General features: G+C 40.3%; 1 protein-coding gene across 1 annotated transcript in view; it reads left to right on the forward strand.

Moving 5' to 3' along the window:
• The window catches only part of nrxn2b (neurexin 2b), a 948,314-nt gene that overhangs the window by 444,767 nt on the left and 483,475 nt on the right, over positions 1-20,072 (forward strand). Inside the window, exon 8 of the mRNA XM_059355183.1 lies at positions 5,388-5,549. Within this exon, the coding sequence (XP_059211166.1) occupies positions 5,388-5,549 (162 nt within the window). The remainder of the gene's footprint in view (positions 1-5,387; positions 5,550-20,072) is intronic.

A 20,072-nucleotide genomic window follows, 5' to 3' on the forward strand; every position in this document is an offset into this window, starting at 1 on the left:
GCTATACTAAGCTTCCTGTTAAAGTTTCCTGTTATGCTGCCATACTAAGTCCTTATTTTGAAAGTTACCATTATGTTGCTAAACTTAGTCATTATTTTGAATGTTCCCATTATATTGCAATACTTGACTGTTATTTTACATTACATTACATTACATGTCATTTACGCTTTTGTCCAAAGTGACTTGCAATAAGTGCATTCAACCTGATGGTACTAGACATAGACCATAGGAATCAAGTAAATAATTTGTATTATAAGTATTTTGAAAATGTATCATTACATTGCTATACTAAGTCATTATTTTGAGGTACTAAGTAGTTACTTTGAGAAGGTTTCTCAATATTATGACTTTTCTTTTAAATCACATTGTTGGTAATGGGATTCAATACAAGTCAGCACATGAATAGCTAACACAATCCTGAATATGAATGAAGCCTGTGGGTGTGCAAACGTGATTTAAGCCCAATGGAATAAATTGCTCTAGTTAGTCCAATCATTTCAGTTACAGTGCTATTGATTTCCATGTGCAACAGAAGTATGGTCAGTGAAATCACAGCTGGAAACATGTTGACCTTTGTTCACTTGATGAGAAGGAGGATCTACTTGTCGGAGTTGCCGGCAGCCTGCAGTCATGGAGCCAGATATGGTCAATGAGCCAGTAACACACTCAGCTGATCACACAGCGGGACTCCACGAGGAGAACCGTTCCAGTTCACCATATGCTACACGTGAAGCCCCATTACAAAGGCTTCACATTTCTGTAGGTAGTGGGTGGTTTATGAGGAACGAGCACAAAAGAAAGATTGATTGAAGCGAGGGGAGATTGATATCATAACAGAAACCATTCCCCCACCACAGGACCATGTCGGCATGTGGATGGGTAAAATGGAATGCTCTCCATGTTTTGGATTCAGAGCTGTGTCAATCCCTTCACAGTATATTTATTCATCTGTAAACAGCTCCAGTCTGTGTTTTCTATGATATCTGGGGCACACAGTTCAGCACAGATCAGCTTGTCTGTTTGGATTCTGTTTGTACTGGCTAAAGGAGTATTGGTAGAGCAGTTTGGAAAAAACAAGAGATCCAACAGAAGCAGCAAGTTGCATGTGTTGTCTTATTTAGACAGCCCTATTTATAGTGCTTTTGTGCTAATTGCTTGTTTTAGGTATTTGTTCATGTTACAGTCAGGCCACATGTTTCGATTTCTGTCAAATTTATTCCATTAGTATTTCAGTCACATGAAGATCTCACTATAAAAAGAGCAGAATAGAATACTGACAGAAACGTGTTAATTAAACAGGTGTATTTTTGTATTTATCAGGCATTTTTCTGACATTAATACACCAGACTGGGTTTCAAAAAAGAAACTGTGATCACACAATTACAGATGTGTATTTCCTGGCCATATTGTTGCACGTGGTCAGATGTCTTGAATATTATTTTCTTCCCAGCAAAAGAAATCTATTGTTTTCATAAAGTAAAAAACAGGGTGAGCTGCTATGGCCTGTTAATGAATGCTTTGGTTCAGACTTCAATTGCTCTCAAGTCAAGGAAGTAAAATGACCTGGATTCAACATTTCACATCGTAGGACTTCTGTTGGCTTGGTCACAAGTAAAAATATAATTTTTCAATTTTTTTGTAAAGTGAATGATGAAATTCAAAACAGAAGAGGACGAGCAGCCAAAACCTCTGTGATGCAATCTTCATACTGTGGAATTCTCTTACAGTGATCATGTCTATCCGGGTCAAATTGGTTCACTATAGAGACATCACCATGAGGTCTATTGAGAATTCTCCTATGGGATTTTTGCATTGGATTTTGGATCATTGCAAAAAATAAGCTCTGTGGCAAACACACGTTTCTGATGCTAACACGTTTTGTTCAGCAGGATAATCTTCATGAATGAAAAAATCTTTTATTATGTATGAAACGTTAATGTAGCAGACAGAAGTGAAAAGCTAATGTTATGCTATTGCGAACTACACCACGGTCACATGACTTGAACATCACTACTGTTAGCTTCAGACGGTGTCCGACAAGCTAACCAGCAGTTTTGACAAGCTAGCGAATCCGTAGCCTAATAAATTGTTTATTAACATAATTTACCATCTACAAGAGTTTGCAAGAGCACTGAAAAAAACGACTAGAAGCTGTGAGGCAGAAAAGTGAGAGAGTTCCTGTCCGTGTCCGGCATGATGGCGCTTAGTGTCCCCGACAACCACTGTGGTCTCATTTAGCCACTAGTTAGCAACCGCCTTTTAAAGGACACGTTAAACTTTAAAATTCACAAGGGGGGGATTTACTTACATATACATATATTTACTGACAAAACGTGAACATCTCTTTAGCTTGTGTTAACTACAGACCTTATTTCAGACATCTAATCAAAACCCCATTCAAAATCCTCATTGAGTTTAGAGGATAGACCCCAGGGTGCTAACATGCTAACTAACTTCTGGGTTTAAGAGCTGATTCCTGTGGTGCCCTATAAGCTGGTAATACACACATTTTTCAACAGGCTTGAAAATAAACAGTAAGCTATGAATGTCACTTTGATGTAAAGTGTCATTGGAGTAAAGTAAAACACATACATAAATTATTAGAATTGCCATGGTTTTATTTTTATTTTCCTCCAAATGTTATCATGTATAAAAAAGACCAAATTAAACCATGTAGGCTTGATTCAGTAAGAGAAGCGGTAAGTAACTATGATCACTTTAAGTGGTTTCCACAGTATTTTACTCCTCCTTCATTTATAGACTAATCCGTCTGCATTTTGCAGCAAATGTTTTAGAGATAGAATTTGATTCCTTCCAAGTGTATGGCTTCCAGGCCTGGAGGTATTTCCACCGGTGATATCATCACCCTTTTCCCTCCTCTGGCCTCTGATGCAAGTGCTTGTAATGTTACTCAATGGGATGAGTGTGCAGTCTGCTTAAAGTAAGAAGCTCTTGTGAATAATTACAAAGTCACCTCAGAGGAAACTCTGAGATATTTGTTTTTCTATTGTTCATTTTTTTGAAAAACGATGCATGTGCTTATTTTGGATCTCTGACATATTGTCTCTGTGGGTGTTTTTATTGCTTCTTAGGTGTGATCACACAAATCTATGACTGTAATGTGGTTGCCCCAAGGATTTTTGGATGCACTGAATACATTAAAAAGTTTGGCGAGCCAGTTAAGCGTTGGAAGCTGGGATGATGGAGGTGGCAAGAGAAAGAAAAAAACAAATACTTTACAAATACTTTATTTTCCTTCTCAAGCTGGAAACTTTGCAGGTGTCTGGCAGCTAGCCAATGATAGTAGCTAATGGCCCCAATGAGCACATCAACTCCCCTGCACAAAATATTCCCCAAAATCCATTTTGATTTCCAAAACCGTACGGTTATGTCAGTAGCCTTTGACTCCCAAGAAGAGGTCATGGCCAAAGACCCTACGAGCATTCTTAATGGCATACATTGTGAGACCCCCACCCCCACCTTGTTTCTCCTCCGGTAAGGTCTTTCTCGCCACTGTGGGATAAATGCAGTGGCCCTGTTGAAAGCCTCCTCCCAGATCTTCAAAGATGACCCCAACACACCAGCACTGTCAAGCAACAGACTCTTCATGCCACACATCTGGCCAATTCTTTCACTCTTTATCTCCAAGTCGTAACAGCAGACATAAAAATGAGTTGCCCTGTTAAGAAGGGAAGTACGGACAAAAAAAACCAAACAAAGTGTCAAGAAAAAGAGAAGACGAGCACTCAGCTGGGGCGACTGATCTGTTGAGTGCAGTTGCTAAGGTTTCTTTCCAGCCTTTTGTTTTCGAATGTTTCCCGTACTTTATACCGAGTTTAATCTTTGTCTTTGTTTTGAGTTTTGTCTTTTTTTTGTTTTTTTGTTTTGTTTTGTGTTTTTTTGGGGGGGAATTATGCCTGTTATCTAAGGAAAAAAAAGAAAATATGTCTAGCTCATATCCTGCAAAATTATGTGCATTCTGACTGCACTAAAAGAAAGTCTAAAAAATGGAGTTCTGTCAAATGCAAAATCTTAACCTACCTTCCTCAGATGGAATGAAAGTATCTTATGCTAGCATCAATTCTGTGCATGCAAAGGTAATGAAAAACAGATGGTTGTGTACACAGCTCCCTGCAGTCCTGTATTTAAGCTGTGTTCATTTATGCAGACTAACAGATGTTGAATCAGAGACATGACTCCTTCACTTCCGCCCAGGCCAGCTCTATTAGGCTAATTAGACAATAAATTGGTCACTAACTGCAAAAATCCCTCGCAAATCAAACAACATTATTTGGCATGATGCTTGCACAGCAGAAGAGCTGAGGCACTGATAGGAAATATCATATAATATAATTAGTCAAATTATCCTTATGAGCATATTCATGTGTGCTGCTTTGTACTGCAATGATGTCATGGAAATCTCTATCCTCATTTGAGATTCATTCTTATTTCAATCGAGCATATCTCCTGTGTTAATGCATTCTTTGAACTGGCAAGGTCTGGAGTTAAATTACAAAAATCAGTGCCCACACATGCTGTAGTAATTTAGGTTAAAACTCCTTTTGATCAAGTTAGTGATGTTCCATTAATACAAGGGCATCAAAATACCATTTGAGCCTAAAAGAAACCTCAATCTCACAAAATAAAAGCCTGGAGGAGCCTCGCAAATGTACCCTTTATGCATGTGTTTTTAAATGGTTTTTGGGGGATATTAGGTCTTGATTCTGCATTTCAATCCACTGTATCTCATAACGTCAGCTCGCGGCTGTGTGTTTGATTCCACCCGGCACTTTCAGCTCTGTTAGCGATCAAACGTGCGGCACAGAATGTGTAACCTTGCACAATAGACGAGACCGGAGGCGATAGAATATTGAAAGGGATATATTTTTACTGGTAGTTCCCTGAGTGAAGAGAGGAATACTGCAGGGTAGCTTTGCCAAACACAGGGAAAGCCCAGTTTTATAGTTTAACAATAAGTAGCCTATAAGATCATGTTTTTGTACTGGCAGCTGTATTGATTTTTACATATCTTTATGGATCCAGTGTAGGATGCAGGTACAGCCTATACTTTTGCCATTACTCAATTAATTCAGGAGTTATTGATTACGCAGTGAGCACAGCCCTGTTCCATTGGTTTTCTCTTAGCAACTGCACTCTAGAGTGAAAGCCCCCAGTCTGAGTGGCACCAAAAGCAACCAACCAAGCGATACCATTTAGGGGACAACCCCACCTACCACCGGAGTTTAATCCACTTTCTTCCTTGTTTTTCTTCCTCATTCTTCTAATTTCTCTACACTCTATTTCTACCTATCCCTGCCCTTTTTCTCTGTCTCCCTCCCTCTATATCTTTCTCTCTGTCTGTCTCTTTTGGGCCATGCCTATGCCAGGTGACCATCTCAGTGGATGGTATATTGACCACCACTGGTTACACCCAGGAAGATTACACCATGTTGGGGTCCGATGACTTCTTCTACATTGGAGGGAGCCCTAACACGGCCGACCTGCCCGGATCACCAGTCAGCAACAACTTCATGGGCTGCCTTAAAGATGTGAGTTGCTCTTTGTGATTTTTAACTTCATGTTGCTGATCAACCATGCACACACTCTTATTTGTACTGTATCTCCCTTCCGGATGCTTGAAGGTTACGTGAGCTGTACTGTGGACAATGTTCAGAGAATGAGGTCTGGACATTGCCCTTTCGCACATGTAGCCCACAATAGGAGAATGTTCATGTCAGATGTTTTTGACTTAATAGTCTGTGTTGTGTAGGCGAGGGATGGCGCCTGGATAGAGCACGCTGGAGGCAGGACATGATGCAAAAAGGCGGAAATTGCTGTCACATAGCCGGTTCGAAATTTGATCAAAACCAACCAAGTTTCTTGCTGTCCCTTGACTATATCTGATGATTTCCCTGTCGCACTTACCATCACAAGTTACCAATGTTGGCTCAGTCTAAATTACCCTTCTTCTTCAACTTCCAATGTTTGTATTCTTCAAGTATTGTGCAAGTTGCATGATGGAAACACCAGCAATACACCACTCACTTGCTGTTAATTCTCTTGAATAATACCTACAAGGGCTAGGTATCGGTGCACGATACCTTTTAACCAAAATAACCAAGTAGTATTAAAGCTTCTCAAATAACCTGCATTTGAACCTTTCTGTACCAAGATCTAGTAAAACATTTAATATTTGTATGATTTTGCTTGCAGCCAATCAGATAAATGTCTTCCCAACATCAAGACTGCTGTCCCTTTGTCCCCAGGTTTATTGGTGTTGCAAGGAAAACATCATGTCATGTACAGAATGTACACAATTTACCAACCAAAATATGAATTCAAATTCATTGTTTTCCCATTTTACAGTCAAATATTTTACATATTTATTGTATATTTAACTTCACTTCTTTATGTGTTTTTATCCCCATATGAACTTTTAATGACCTAAGAACAGTGTAGATATCCACAATAGTAACTCTGTCAAGTTCTATTGTTAAACTTCACGGAACGTAATTATTGATGACAAAAATAATGGTCTTCCATATTAAGTAAGAAAGAAAACAATAGATACATACTCCAGATGCAACCAAAGGCATAAGATGTGTGCAGATGTTGCTGGATTTGCTCAGACACAATAAAATAGCAACTCTCTGTGTAATGCTCATTTACTTCCTGATTAGTTATCACAGGACACAACTAGGTAACTTCCTTTTACTGACATTCAGTAACTCTTAAAGGGACCACAACCAAACACCTAAAAAATTACTTGAGAAACTGAAACAAGACATTTAACATTAACTTAGCTGTAACAAAAACATGGGAATCAAATTTGGTACAAAAAAACTGAAGTACTCTATTATTATCAGTACGATTTTAATGGTACTGTATTAATACTGAAGTCAACATTTTGAATTGATATCTAGCCCTACTATGCATACATTGGGCTCAAACGGATTGCACTGGAGAGCTGGCAGGGTCAAGTATTTGCGTTCTCTTCATAGACTGTAATAATGGATGTAGTCACGGTGGTGTCACCAATTGGTTGGTGGACTGCACATTTTAGCATTGAGTTCAGCGTTATGGCTGTCGCCGTTTCGTTTTTAAACCGGGAGAGACCATATCTGGACTGGGGAGGCGCGAGAACAGGGGGGATCTAAAAATAAACTCTTAATGCTTAAACAAAATGTATGTTACTTACTGGAAAAATTGAACAGTTGACTCCTTGGAGTGTCTTTTAGTACAACCGAATGGTGAAGAAAATATTTTCAAATTAATAAAATGTTCAAATAAACTAAAAAAGGGGTCAAAATTCTGAGATGAAAATACAGCTGTTTCGATGTCCAAAGTGCCGTGGATACGCATTGTTTTGCGAACTGTCAATCAAAGCTTCTTTATGGAATATTTTATTCTAAATGGGACCATTATTTTCACAATTATCATCATATTGTATTGGTGAAGATTTGCGATTGAGGCCACAATGTTGACGCTCATTTTTTCTGAGGTAGTAAATCAAGTGAGAAGTTCTTTTGCAACTGCTGTTTGTGACCCCTGATTGAATTTTGAAAGATTTCTGGCTTACGGCACTTAAAGGTTTGCTTCACTGCTCAGACCGGGAGGTTGCTGCCTGGTTCTCACATACAGCTCCTCTGGGTAATGACCAGATAAGTTCAGAGTTGCAGTGAATGTGTGGTCAGTTATTGGGCATCATAAAACTATTGGTATGACTTTTCTGTTGTTCTATATAAAATGGCAGTGAGAACAAACACACAACAGGTTTCGACTGTGCCACAGCTTCATCCTCACACATTTGTCCACAAACACAGTTGAATCTGACAGTCTGGACAGATATAGTATCTCCCATATGTGAGTGTAGGAGGTGTCAGACATACAGTATCCTGAATCTCTTTTATTTTCTCTCCTTCCAACCACACTGCAGATCAAACATATCCACATGCATTGCACACCCCACAGTGGGATGGTGGAAAATCACAAACAGAAAGTTCTACTCTCAGTCGTGCAAGCATACCCAGCCACATATAGAGAAGTCATGGATGGATATGTAGAGGACAGTTGCCTTATAAAAACTTTATCTGACAAAAAATGACTTTTCACCAGGGCTTTAATTCATAGCTTAACAAGCTGTCAAGAGGACCAATCATAGCTTAAAGTATTATGCCCTTGTAAATGTAATGACTTGTATAGAGGCGACGCAACATGGTGCCATCGCATTTCCTCATAAAACCACGCTGATTGAATAAGTAATTACTTTTGCCATCACTTTTAATGGATCGCACAGTAATCGCCCTATCTCTAACTTAATTATGCCTGTAGAATTACATTTTCATTATTTGGGTTGCTATCAGAAGGATCCCCAGTGGGTCTTAAACTTCCCAAGGCGTTTAACTATCCTCTCTCATCAAGACACGGCTGGATTTACAGTCAACGTACAGACAGAGCACGGGGATGGAGAGGGGAAATGTGGACGGTAGGAAAACAAATTCTGGCGAGAGCTAACAGCAACAAATAGAGGTGAAAGTGGAGAGGCAATGTGAGCCAAGTGCTGGAAATGGAGAGTCAGAGCAGATGGTTGTAAAGCAGACTCTGGTCTGGGTAGACTGAGTGATCTCTAAGTGGCTGTGCGGGAGTGGATGCTGCAGAGAGGAAATGAGGAAGAATAGCCGGAAGTGCAGGAATTAATTAAAAGTTTGATATGTGTAGTGTTGGAAAGAGAAAATTGTTTCAAGGAATAATGGAGTTGGATTTTGTCAGCTGCACACTTTATTGGCTTGCAGACAAAAGTAAATGTAAAAGAAAAGCCTGGATGTGGATGTGCGGGAAGGGAACACGTCTCCAGGAGAGAAGAACTGTTACTGTAAACATCAGACATCCGCATTCATGTTTGACCTTCTGCCCAAGGCTGCATTTTTCATTTAGCACCTTGGGTTTGGGTCAGCACTGCAAAACATGGCTCCAAATGTTGTGTAGTCGAGTGTAGAATCTCAAAATGTTGTTTTCTTCAATTCCAGGGAAGTGGTTTGCTGACAGCATGAGGCAGTTGCTCTGAATTCCTCTGGGCCTACTGAGAAATTTAAGAATTCCATATTGTACTGTTGACTCTAGGTTTAAGCATTGGTGGCAGGTACCTGTAACCAAGAACAGTCTATGTGTGGTATTTATTAACAGAATTTAAGACACAGTCCCAGACCATTGACTGTTGGTGTTCATGCAATTGATTTCACCTATTGTTTTTGAATATTTCCGCATACTGGGGTTCTTACACAGTATTTTAATAGTATAAATTGGGTATGAATGGAAAAATAAGACTCAGTCAATGTTGCCAGATTGGTTTGATGTTTTCCAGCCCAATAGGTGCTCAAACTCCACCCAAATTGATGGAAAAAAATGCCCAAAGATAAGAAACAATGCCAATTGGTTTAAAAACAATACAAACAGTGCACTGTACTAGAATGTAGATGCAAGGCAACAGAACTCTCTACAATGCAATGATAAAAAAAGACAACTGAAATACCAAAAGTAAAATGTTTCACCTCAGTTCCAGGGAAGTGGTTTGCTGACAGCATGAGGCAGTTGCTCTGAATTCCTCTGGGCCTACTGAGAAATTTAAGAATTCCATATTGTACTGTTTACTCTGGGTTTAAGCATTGGTGGCAGGTACATGTAACCAAGAACAGTCTATGTGTGGTATTTATTAACAGAATTTAAGACACAGTCCCAGACCATTGGCTGTTGGTGTCCATGCAATTGGTTTCACCTATTGTTTTTGAATATTTCCGCATACTGGGGTTCTTACACAGTGTTTTAATAGTATAAATTGGGTATGAATGGAAAAATAAGACTCAATCAATGTTGCCAGATTGGTTTGATGTTTTCCAGCCCGATAAGTGCTCAAATTCCACCCAAATTGATGGAAAAAAATGCCCAAAGATGAGAAACAATGCAAATTAGTTCAAAAACAATACAAACAGTGCACTGTACTAGAATGTAGATGCAAGGCAACAGAACTCTCTACAATGCAATGATAAAAAAAGACAACTGAAATACCAAAAGTAAGATGTTTCACCTCAGTTCCAGGGAAGTGGTTTGTTGACAGCATAAGACAGTCGCTCCGAATTCCTCTGGGCCTACTAGAAATTTAAGTATTCCATATTGTACTGTTGACTCTGGGTTTAAGCAGTGGTGGCAGTTGCATGCAGCCAAGATGAACACTCTATATATGGCATTTATCAACAGAATTTAGGACACAGTACCGGACCATCAAATTGGTGTGTTGACAGTTCAGTTCAGAAAGACTTACAAGAATTGGGAGCTCGCTTGTTGTTTTTCGTGGTGTTTCTTTTTCATTGGCTCAACTTTCCAGCTGCGGTCAAGCTCTAATGACTATATCAGCTCAGCTGAGCCAGGAAGGTAACCAGGCAGAAAGGTGCTGAGAACCCACAGTGAGTAACTGGGAGCGCCAGGTTAGAGTAGTACAGTAGTGGCTGAAAATAAAGAGGAAAACGAGTGGTTGGGGGGTAGACAGCGGTGTGTTTCATCCTGTGCTAGTTCCGTGGCACAGCTCGGATTATCAGCGGTGTTATGGTCCGGGGCAAGGCTTTCATGCCGCCACCGTGGTCAAACGCCTTTGATACGCTTGGCCGGTACCCTCCAGGCAGCAGAAATCCAAAGGAAGAGCACAGCAGAAGAAGAGTAAAAAGGCACCAAAAGAGGCACTGAAGCTCTATGAAGTTTTTATTTGGTGCAAGTGTGTGTATGTGTGTGTGTGCTCACATGTGTGTTCAAAGTCACCCACATGCTATGATCATACACTGTGTGATGTTTGTGTGTGTTTTTTTATGCTCCCAGTCAGAGTGGTGGGGTGTGAAATCAGGTCTCTCTGCTCCTCAGCCCCCTAGTCTTGTTTCCACAGATTCCTCTCTTCTTCCACACGTCACCATCTGTCTCTCCGCCGCAACCCCCGCCTCGCCATGCCTCTCCCAGACAGTGACCTTGCTATCGCCCATTTCACACTCCTCCCTCCATCCTCCAGTCTCTCTCACTCTTCCCACCTCTCTCATCAGCTTCTCTCCACCTCTCTCCTCCTCTCATCTTCCCTTTCTCCAGGGCACTTTTGTGTAATTAAGTCCATGGTAGCGATGTTGGCACGCCAGCTTTGCCATCCTGACGGCCAAATTAAAAATTGATTTCTTCGACTGATTCCATGCAGGGATGAATGCTCTGGCCCTCCTCCTTGCCCTCACTCTCTTTCACTCTCCCCCTCGTCTTGCCCTCCCAACTCCGTATTGATGGTCTATCTCTTCGTCTGCAGCTTCCTCCTAGTCTCACCTTTGTTGCGCGATAAAATCTTCTAGATTCTCACATTGCCCCCGCTCCCACCCCATCTAGCACCAAGTAAGCATTCATTTGAGACCTTGTAGTTGGAGGGTGCTGTTGCAGAGTCGCCTTTTTGCCCTTTACAGTTGTGCTTCTTTATCACCAAGGCAACAGCAATCAGGCCATGTATAATAATGCTAAAAGTACATTACAAACTGTCAGTAAATGTCACTACAATCAATACAAATATGTATACTAGCAGCTAAAATTTCAAATAGGTGGATTGTCTGTGCATTTATTACAACATTTGTGCTAAAGTAGCCTCAAACTATGTGCTATTTTGTGATATTTACAACCGCAGCTACATCAGAAAAAAAATATATATATTTCTGTACTGCTGACTTGCAGGGTCTTTTTCTATGACACACAAATCAATAGAGTCAGCCCTGAGGTCCAGTCACATTCCATGTCGGGGCCACACACATTCGGATGTTCAAAAGGCCACGAAAGTTAACTTCCGATCCTCACAGACACCAGCATCCTTGGCCGGTTAGAATCCATTTGTACCAATCATGTCCTATAATCTTCATCCTTCGGGGGCTAAATAATGCTCCAAAGTTAAATTTTTACTGCGGAAACAACTGCCATGGACATTTCCAGAGGGGTCCCTTAACCTCTGGTCTCAAGAGAGTTGAATAAAATGCATTCCATGTGTACTAATGTTGGGATAACAAAGCTTCGTGAAGCATTTGCTTTATTCACGGAGACCAAGAGATGGCGCTCTTTGTTTAACAAAGGGCTAAAAACACACTCAATTACCATTGCTGAAGCCTTTTTGTTAAAGCCAAGACCGCCATCTAGTGTGGACCAAAAACAAAGCAAATACTTCACGAAGCTTCGTTGTCCCAACACTAATGTGTACCCATGAGTCTACCCTTTCAGACATGCCCACTTTATGTTAATCCCATGCACTTGATTTCACCTATTGTATTTGAATATTTCTGCATACTGTGGCTCCTACACTGTGGCGTCTTTCCATTGCATAAATTGGGTATGGATGGAAAAATGAGACTCAGTCAGTGTTGCCAGATTGGCTTGATGTTTGCAAGAATGGTTTGATGTTTTCCAGCCCAATATGTGCTCAAAATGTGCAGAGATAAGAATCAATGCAAATCATATACCGTACTAGAATGTAGATGGCAAAGAAGCAGAACTCTCTACAATGTAATGATAAAATGTTTGCCCTAAAAATAAAAAAGAGAACAACCTAGACAAATAACTACTAAGTAAGAGTTTTCACTGCCACCCAAGCCTTTTACATACACACAGTCTGCTTCTATTTCTTTTTCGTTATGTCAGATTTTGAATGTGCAGTTCACATATGAATTTATTGGCAACATCTTTTGTTTACATTCTTAAACTGTTTGCACTTGCTAATAATCTTGTTAAATTCGTACTCTGTAATAAATCATATAAACTTGTAAATCCCTTACTTGATGCCCTTTGGCTGCCTATTTTATCCTCTGTTTTAATATAAATGGTTATGTAATTTTACCTTGTTAATTTTCCTTCAGCGCCGTGGGCGGCCTCTTGTCATCAAGTTCAGTGAGCTCTCTTTCCGTTATCAGTGAATTAAACAACAGGGAAAGGCTGTCAACCTATATATTAGTGTTGGGACAACAATGTTTCGTAAAGGATTTGCTTTTTTGACCCCACTAGATGGCGGTCTTTGCTTTAAACAATGGGCTACAGCAATGGTAATTTAGTGTGTTTTCAGCCCTTTGTTAAACAGAGAGCGCCATCTCTTGGGCTCCGTAAATAAAGCAAATGCTTCATGAAGCTTTGTGGTCCCCACACTACTATATATATTTTTTACTCTTTAATATAACTAAAAACCAGCACAAATTCTGTCCACCCATTCAAGGCCATTTTGCCCACACAATACAACTTAATACAACCAAACTGGGCAGTAAGCCGCCCAATCTAGCAACACTAGACTCAATGAGCTTCAATGAGCCCAACTGTATTGATGTGTGATGATGTTAGTCCCCATAGTAGCCATTTCTTTGGAGTGAGAGAATTTTTTTTAAACTTGATGTAACTGTATAAAATGAGCTGCTGTGACCTCTCGGATAACCACAGCCTCATTAAACATTACAACCACTGACTATAGAGCATTCAGATGGCTTCTTGCAGAAATCTCCCAAATGTCAAAAGTTTTTGAGACCAAATCAGAGCATGGATTTTATTTGATTTTGCTCAAGGTCTTGATGTGATACAATGATGAGATATTTTGCAGGGTATTAAAATACAAAAAAAATTCACAAGTTTAAAAATTGGCAAAACAAAATGTAGCACCTGTGTTACAAATGAAATCGACCCAGAAATTGCTTCAAATTGCTATGAGACATAACAGCCTGTCCTCCTGTCAAAAACGTCAATATAGGTTGTGTGTATAGGCAGCGAAAAACAAGCTATATTTATGAATTTCATGCGCCCGCCGTAATCTTGGTGACGTAATAGTGATTGACAGCCAAGTAGTTGGGGTGGTGTATGGGTCAAACAAGCAACGGACTCTCACCCGGGAGAGCGTGGTTCCTGTCCCGTGTTAAAACAAAATTAAACCATTTTTAACTTTAGGTTAACTAAAGGTTATGTTCTTTATGTAAGTTACGTGAATCACATTTTTGAACGTAGCTTATGTTTTTTATGTAACTTACGGCAGTCACTTGACCCTTGTAACTACTTCACTTCTGGCATTTATGTTCATTTATAACACCTTACCAGAAGTTTTTTGCCCTAAACCTAAGGTCCACAGAAACTGCAGTCTTTTTTTTTTTTTACGACTGCAGGCCGTATGTGTGTGGTTTTTTTAGAATGCGCCATTGTAACGCGAGCCACGACACGATACGTTGATATGTGCCCTTAAACGCGAGCCGAGATACGTGCCGTTATTTGTGGTACTGACACTTGACCTCTCCTGCCTTTTATGTTGGAGGACTTTTTTTTTTCTACGTAATTGAGCATGGACATAGACTTCATATACTTCAATCATAAAGTCCAAAGCACATTTACGGTCTAAATGTCAACATTTGAATAGGAATAGGTTCATAAAGTTTAGATAAACTTGACACAGTGCTGAGCTGCATTTAGAATTAGTCTTCAAGTTCTCAGCTTTCAGATGCTGTATACCACTTTTATGTGGTCTTGACCTGGTATCCCTCCTAAAAGAGGTCTGCGGTACAGAGGGTGGAGTGGAAGAGATTAATCCAACTCAGAAACACCCTGGGGCTATGCTGACCCAAGTCAGTGATTTCAAAACACAAGTTCATCATATCAGAAGAGGGGTGCAAAAACTATGTTGCTGGACATTATTAAGTCTGCAGAAGATTCCAACGTTCTTGAGACCTTTGACACCGGTCTTTCAATTAGTGGACAAAGCCGGCGAGCTTCTCCGCAGTGGGCGATTTGGCTCTTTTGATGAGCTGTCCAGACCTGCCCTTTCAATACTGAAGAGCACATATTACAAATGTGTGTATGAAGCCTTGCGCCCTCAAGGAATTGAAAGATATGAAAGAAAGGCATATGGTTTAGATGCTGAGTCAGCGCCTGCATTTATACAAAGTCTGCCCCTGACTGAGCACAGATCGTCTGGGTCCTCCGCTTTACATCACCACAGCTTATTTGATACATCGTTCCGAGTTGGCCCTGCACGGCTCACACACTTCAGTGCTCCCATGCATCGCTCTGTCCCTCTGTTACCCTCATCCTCCTCTCATTTGTCATTCACCACCATCTTCCCCTTCCTTTCTTACCTACCTACAGCCGAGCACCTCTCCCTTGTATGCTCTTTTGCATTCTGCTTTTTCTTTCTTGTTGCCCATGGCTGCTCCTCGCCTGTTACATTTGTATTCTTTTGCTGAGACGCACTGAAAGACTTAAGTGACTGTGAAAAGATACCTTGTCACACACTTAATGATTGGCCTACACAGCATTTTCCTCTTGCCCTTGTTGAATTGAAGATGCTTAACAACAAGGTGGATCTTGGCACACAAACTGCTTTAATCAGACCTAAAACTAAGTGGATAGTGTGAAAAGATTAGCGGTTCAATGATGATCTAAACTAGCCTAGTAATAACAAACAGGGTTCTACATCTATTAGCACCAATTCTGCTCTTGCAGACCATCACAGAGGCTACTATCAATGGCCAATCACAGCTGGCGTTACAGCAAGCTAATTGTGGTTGCCTGCCTTCACTTTGGCTCTGATTTGCTCAAAATCCCTCTGACATTAGAATACTTGACATGAATGACATATTGAAAGCTGGTGTGATTATCTTTCACTGTGTTTGTGATGTCCCATCTCTGCCTAATCAACTAGTTTCAGCACATTCAAGTCAGAGAAATGCATTGCTTGGTGTTGATTAGTATGTTGAAAGAATCTTTGTGATGCAGCTACAGCTTCATGTAAACATGGCCGCCCCAGTCCCTAATTACCAATTTGTCTCTTACATTTTGATATATTCTGTTCAGAGTTGACCTTTTTAGGTCTGTAGTAAGTAATGAGGGTAATGCTAGAGAAAAGCTCATGCCATTTCAATAATTGAATCACATCTCAAAATTAGCATCTTGATTTTTTTTTTTTTCTCTGGATGTTGGTGCTCAGAAGAGGTCACGGTCGACATGGAGATTCATTTTCTAGGAAACAAGAATACCACAGCAGATACCAGATTGTGAAGTTGTTATTTCAGTTTTCATTTGTTCATGAGCTTTCAGTCGTATTGTAGGGCTCAATAGTAAGGCTTGCCCTGTTGTCTGGGGCAAGTAAACAAACATCGGGTGAGTAAATGTAGCAACTCATTTTTCCGATTGGACAGGTGGCAAAAAAGAATAAAACATGTTGGTTTTTTTCTAGCAATCTCACTTCTTCCACATCTGTGTTTACAGTTGCACATGCACAGTTATGACTGGGCATTTGCGAGAAAATTATGAATCATAAAGACAAAGCTTATGAGAGGAAGCAAACGGAATATTGCAATTATTCTGGAAACGTGAATTATACTCTTTTCGACAAACGCAAACCTAGATCTTTTGCTTGGCTGGTGCTGGTTCGCAGCTAGTTCAACTTGTGAACCGTCTCAGAACCTGTTTTATATACATCTCCAATCTCTCAGCAAATATAATAACAACAATGGCTGACCACATCGTCTCTTTACAAATGTTGCTCCTGGCTTTGCAAGCCTACATTGGCATCCAAACACAACTGGTACAACAAATTTATGCTGATCCTCTTGATCACTATGGATGGCGATTACCTTTTTATTAACACTATACGTAAGATGTCAATGCTAGACATTGTTGTAAGCTAAAGCCAGCCCGCTAATGCTAGCGGCTAGCCCGCTAACGCTAACGGCTAGCTCATATCAATCACATCACAGTTAAACAAATAAAATAAAATGAATGATAAACGTTTTAGTTGGAATTGTTGGTCACGATAATTCTGCCCCCAGCCCCTGACGTCAGTGGTTCGTGGTTCAAAGAGTTGGTGCTCTGGAACCAGTTTTTCTGGCCAAGAGCTCGATCTTCGTCGAAAAACAAAGAACTTGTTCAAGATTAGGCACCAGCTCCAAACCTGCCTTGGTCGAAATGGCGTATGAGTAGGGTGGTGTTAGAGGAAACTCCAGCTATACATCGAGCAATATTCAGCAAGTCTGAGAGCAAGACGTATAATGGCAGTTAAGAAAGATGCCCGTAGCACACAGTGTTGTAAGACATAAATAGATTTTTATAGGGGCAAGGAAAAATTAACTTTTTGTAAGTACATTTCTGACCCACTTGCCTGACAGGGCATAACGATTAAGATTCCCTTATTAGTCCCTCAATGGGGATATTCAACCTCTGCATTTTACCCATCCTTTTTACACACCAGTGAACACTATGCTTAGGAGCAGTGGACATCACATTTCTGAAGCAGTGGGGGGTTAGGTGCCTTGCATTGTCAGTCCTGGGATTTAAACCTGTGACTCTCCGGTTACAAGCCAGATTCTCTAACCTCAGGGCAACAGAATAGAGCAAATACACCCTAAAAAACCCTGTAATGTTTGATGGAACAACAAGGATAAACAAAGAAAATGTGTTGTATTACATTGCACAGGGCATTTAGACAACATGTTTCCAGTATTTGCAGGAGCAGAAACTCATGCAAATACATGAGTCTTGGATCAGGTGAGTTGTTTTTCAACCTGAAGGGGCAATCACATGAATTTTCCCAGTAGGGAACTAGTTTTACTGATGATTCCGAATACAGCACAATTGCTTGCAATATTAATAGAAGCCAAAAATATTTTGTGTAACCACACTGTGATTCAGATCTGCTCCAAAATATACTGAGTTCTGTCTTGGCCAAATTCCACCAGGTTTTATGAAAATCAGGCAAGTAGTATTTCCAATAATCATGCTGAACACATGACCTTCTTGGCAGAGGTAATAATGGAAACCTGGCCAACATCAGTGTTATCATTGACCAAAGTATTAATACAAGGGAAATTTTGCCAACATCATTAGGAATTGTCCTCTCAAGGACACACACTAAATGTCATGTTAACTTGGCCTTTAATTAGCAACAGAATAATTGATCTCGCATGATTAACTTGGGACTTATTGGCATCATATTTTAGTCATTTGTGGGGTAAAACAGATAAAAATGACCACACTTCATGTGGTTGTGATCATATTGATTGAGAACAGGCTTTAACCCTCAAACAGAAAACATGCAAATTCTTCATTGTAGCCACCCATCACTAGCTCAGCTCTGGGCAGGTGTTGAGCCACATTGCAAATACTCACTGACTCTGAAAGTCGTCTGGTGCAGCATGTTGCCAGCTTCATTTGCCTCATCTTTCCTCTACATTCTGTATGATCTGTTGTAAAAAGCAGAACACCAGGCTGTCTTTTTTTGTCGAAACCAAGCAGCATGGATAAACAAAAATAAATTCCCCAAAATAAATGAAATGAGAATAAATCTTCTCCCTCCTCCCACTGCCTTTTCTCTATTTCACCTACCCCTCTCTTTTTCTAACACCTTAAGCCAGGAGAGCTCACGCCTTATTAGCTGCCAGTTTTAGCGTTATCATGGCTAATTACCAGGACTAATCTCTGCTAATGACGACATTATGAGGTGTACAGTACATATGGCAGCGTGGCCAAAGGAAGAGATAACCAAAGGAGGCTTATGATCAAGAATAACCCAGCATATCTGTGTTCTTATGGTTCATCCTGTGCCTGTGCGTAGGTGTGGTGTTTGACAGAGAGGACGAGAGAGAAGCAGAGAGAGAGAGAGACAGAAAGTGAGAGAGAGTGCATGCATGTGAAAAAATAGGTAAGATTGGAGGGCGTTTGAAAGAGATACCGTGAAAGACAATGAGGAATGACAGCAGCAGTCTGGTGAAATTAGATAGTCAAAAACCAATACAGTGAACCGCACTGCACAGGACGAGCCTTTTAGTGGTGCAAATAGGAAAACAGGCCAATGCAAACAAAGGCAAATGGTGACTTTATCCACACATAATGATGCAGCATCTGTTATTGGTTCACAGGTATAATACAAAAAATAAAATAACAAGAAATAAAAATAATTCTACTCGTGGGGCCAGCTATTTTCCTATTTTCCTAATTTCACATTTAAATCAGCTTTAAGAGATTTTCCTTTTGTGTTGAGTTTAACAGCCCCTGTGGACAAAAGCAAATGTTTCCATGAGCATGAGACTGCTCTAAGAAAACCTCTCATTTTGCTGCAGTAGCCTCTCTTCCCTGCAGCATGCCCAGCAAAATGGCTTGGGCCTCTAGCAGCGCGGTGTCAGTGTTTGCTCCCAGTAAACTGGAGGAGCAGCAAGGCTTACCCGTACTGGGAGCTTTCCACCTCCCACCGGAGACGAGTGTCCCCTCAAAACGTCAAAGTAAGGCGTTTGCACAGGCAGCAAAAAAAGACTCACATTTACTGTTAAGACTGTCCTCCACCACCATCTTGCGGACATAGTAGTGTAACCCTTATTTCTTGTCGGGGTAGCGTTCATCCAGGACGATGGGTGATGAGCGGGCTACAAGATAACTCCACACTTATTCCTTTATCTTCTTTAATAACCAATATCGGCAGGACAGCATACAGCATTTCACTTCACGGGTCACAACACAAGAGAAACCCCGCGAAACTACCACATCCGATTGACTACCCTCACCTATATTTGTCCCACAAAACAAGGGCAGGTAGGAACTAATTAACTTTGGCAAGGGGACAAGTAATATCAACTTAAATATAACACATGAAAATGAATACATAAATTATAGTGAAAGTTCCATAAATAATAATGAAATAATTATTGTATATAATAATAACTTAAATGATTAAATAACCCAAAACATATTTTTTCCATTAACTTAGGTTACAGTAGTAGTGGTCGATGGCGATGCAGAGTTTAAGTGGCGGATATCACTCTCAGGGAGGGCAATGGATCAAACAACCGGCGGACTTTCACCCAGGAGAACGGGGTTCATATACTCTGTGAAAACAAAAGTAAAATACTTTTTACATAACTTATGTGGCTCACAGTTTGTGAATTACGTTTTTTTACGTAATTTCTGCGGCTAACGTCAACCTTGTAACTATTTCACTTTTTTAACTTTTATCGTCTTTTATAACTTTTTAGCATGAAGTGTTTTGCCCTAAACCTAGGTCAGTGGTTTTG

The sequence above is a fragment of the Centropristis striata genome, chromosome 17 (genome assembly GCF_030273125.1).
Source record: "Centropristis striata isolate RG_2023a ecotype Rhode Island chromosome 17, C.striata_1.0, whole genome shotgun sequence".
NCBI lineage: Eukaryota > Metazoa > Chordata > Actinopteri > Perciformes > Serranidae > Centropristis > Centropristis striata.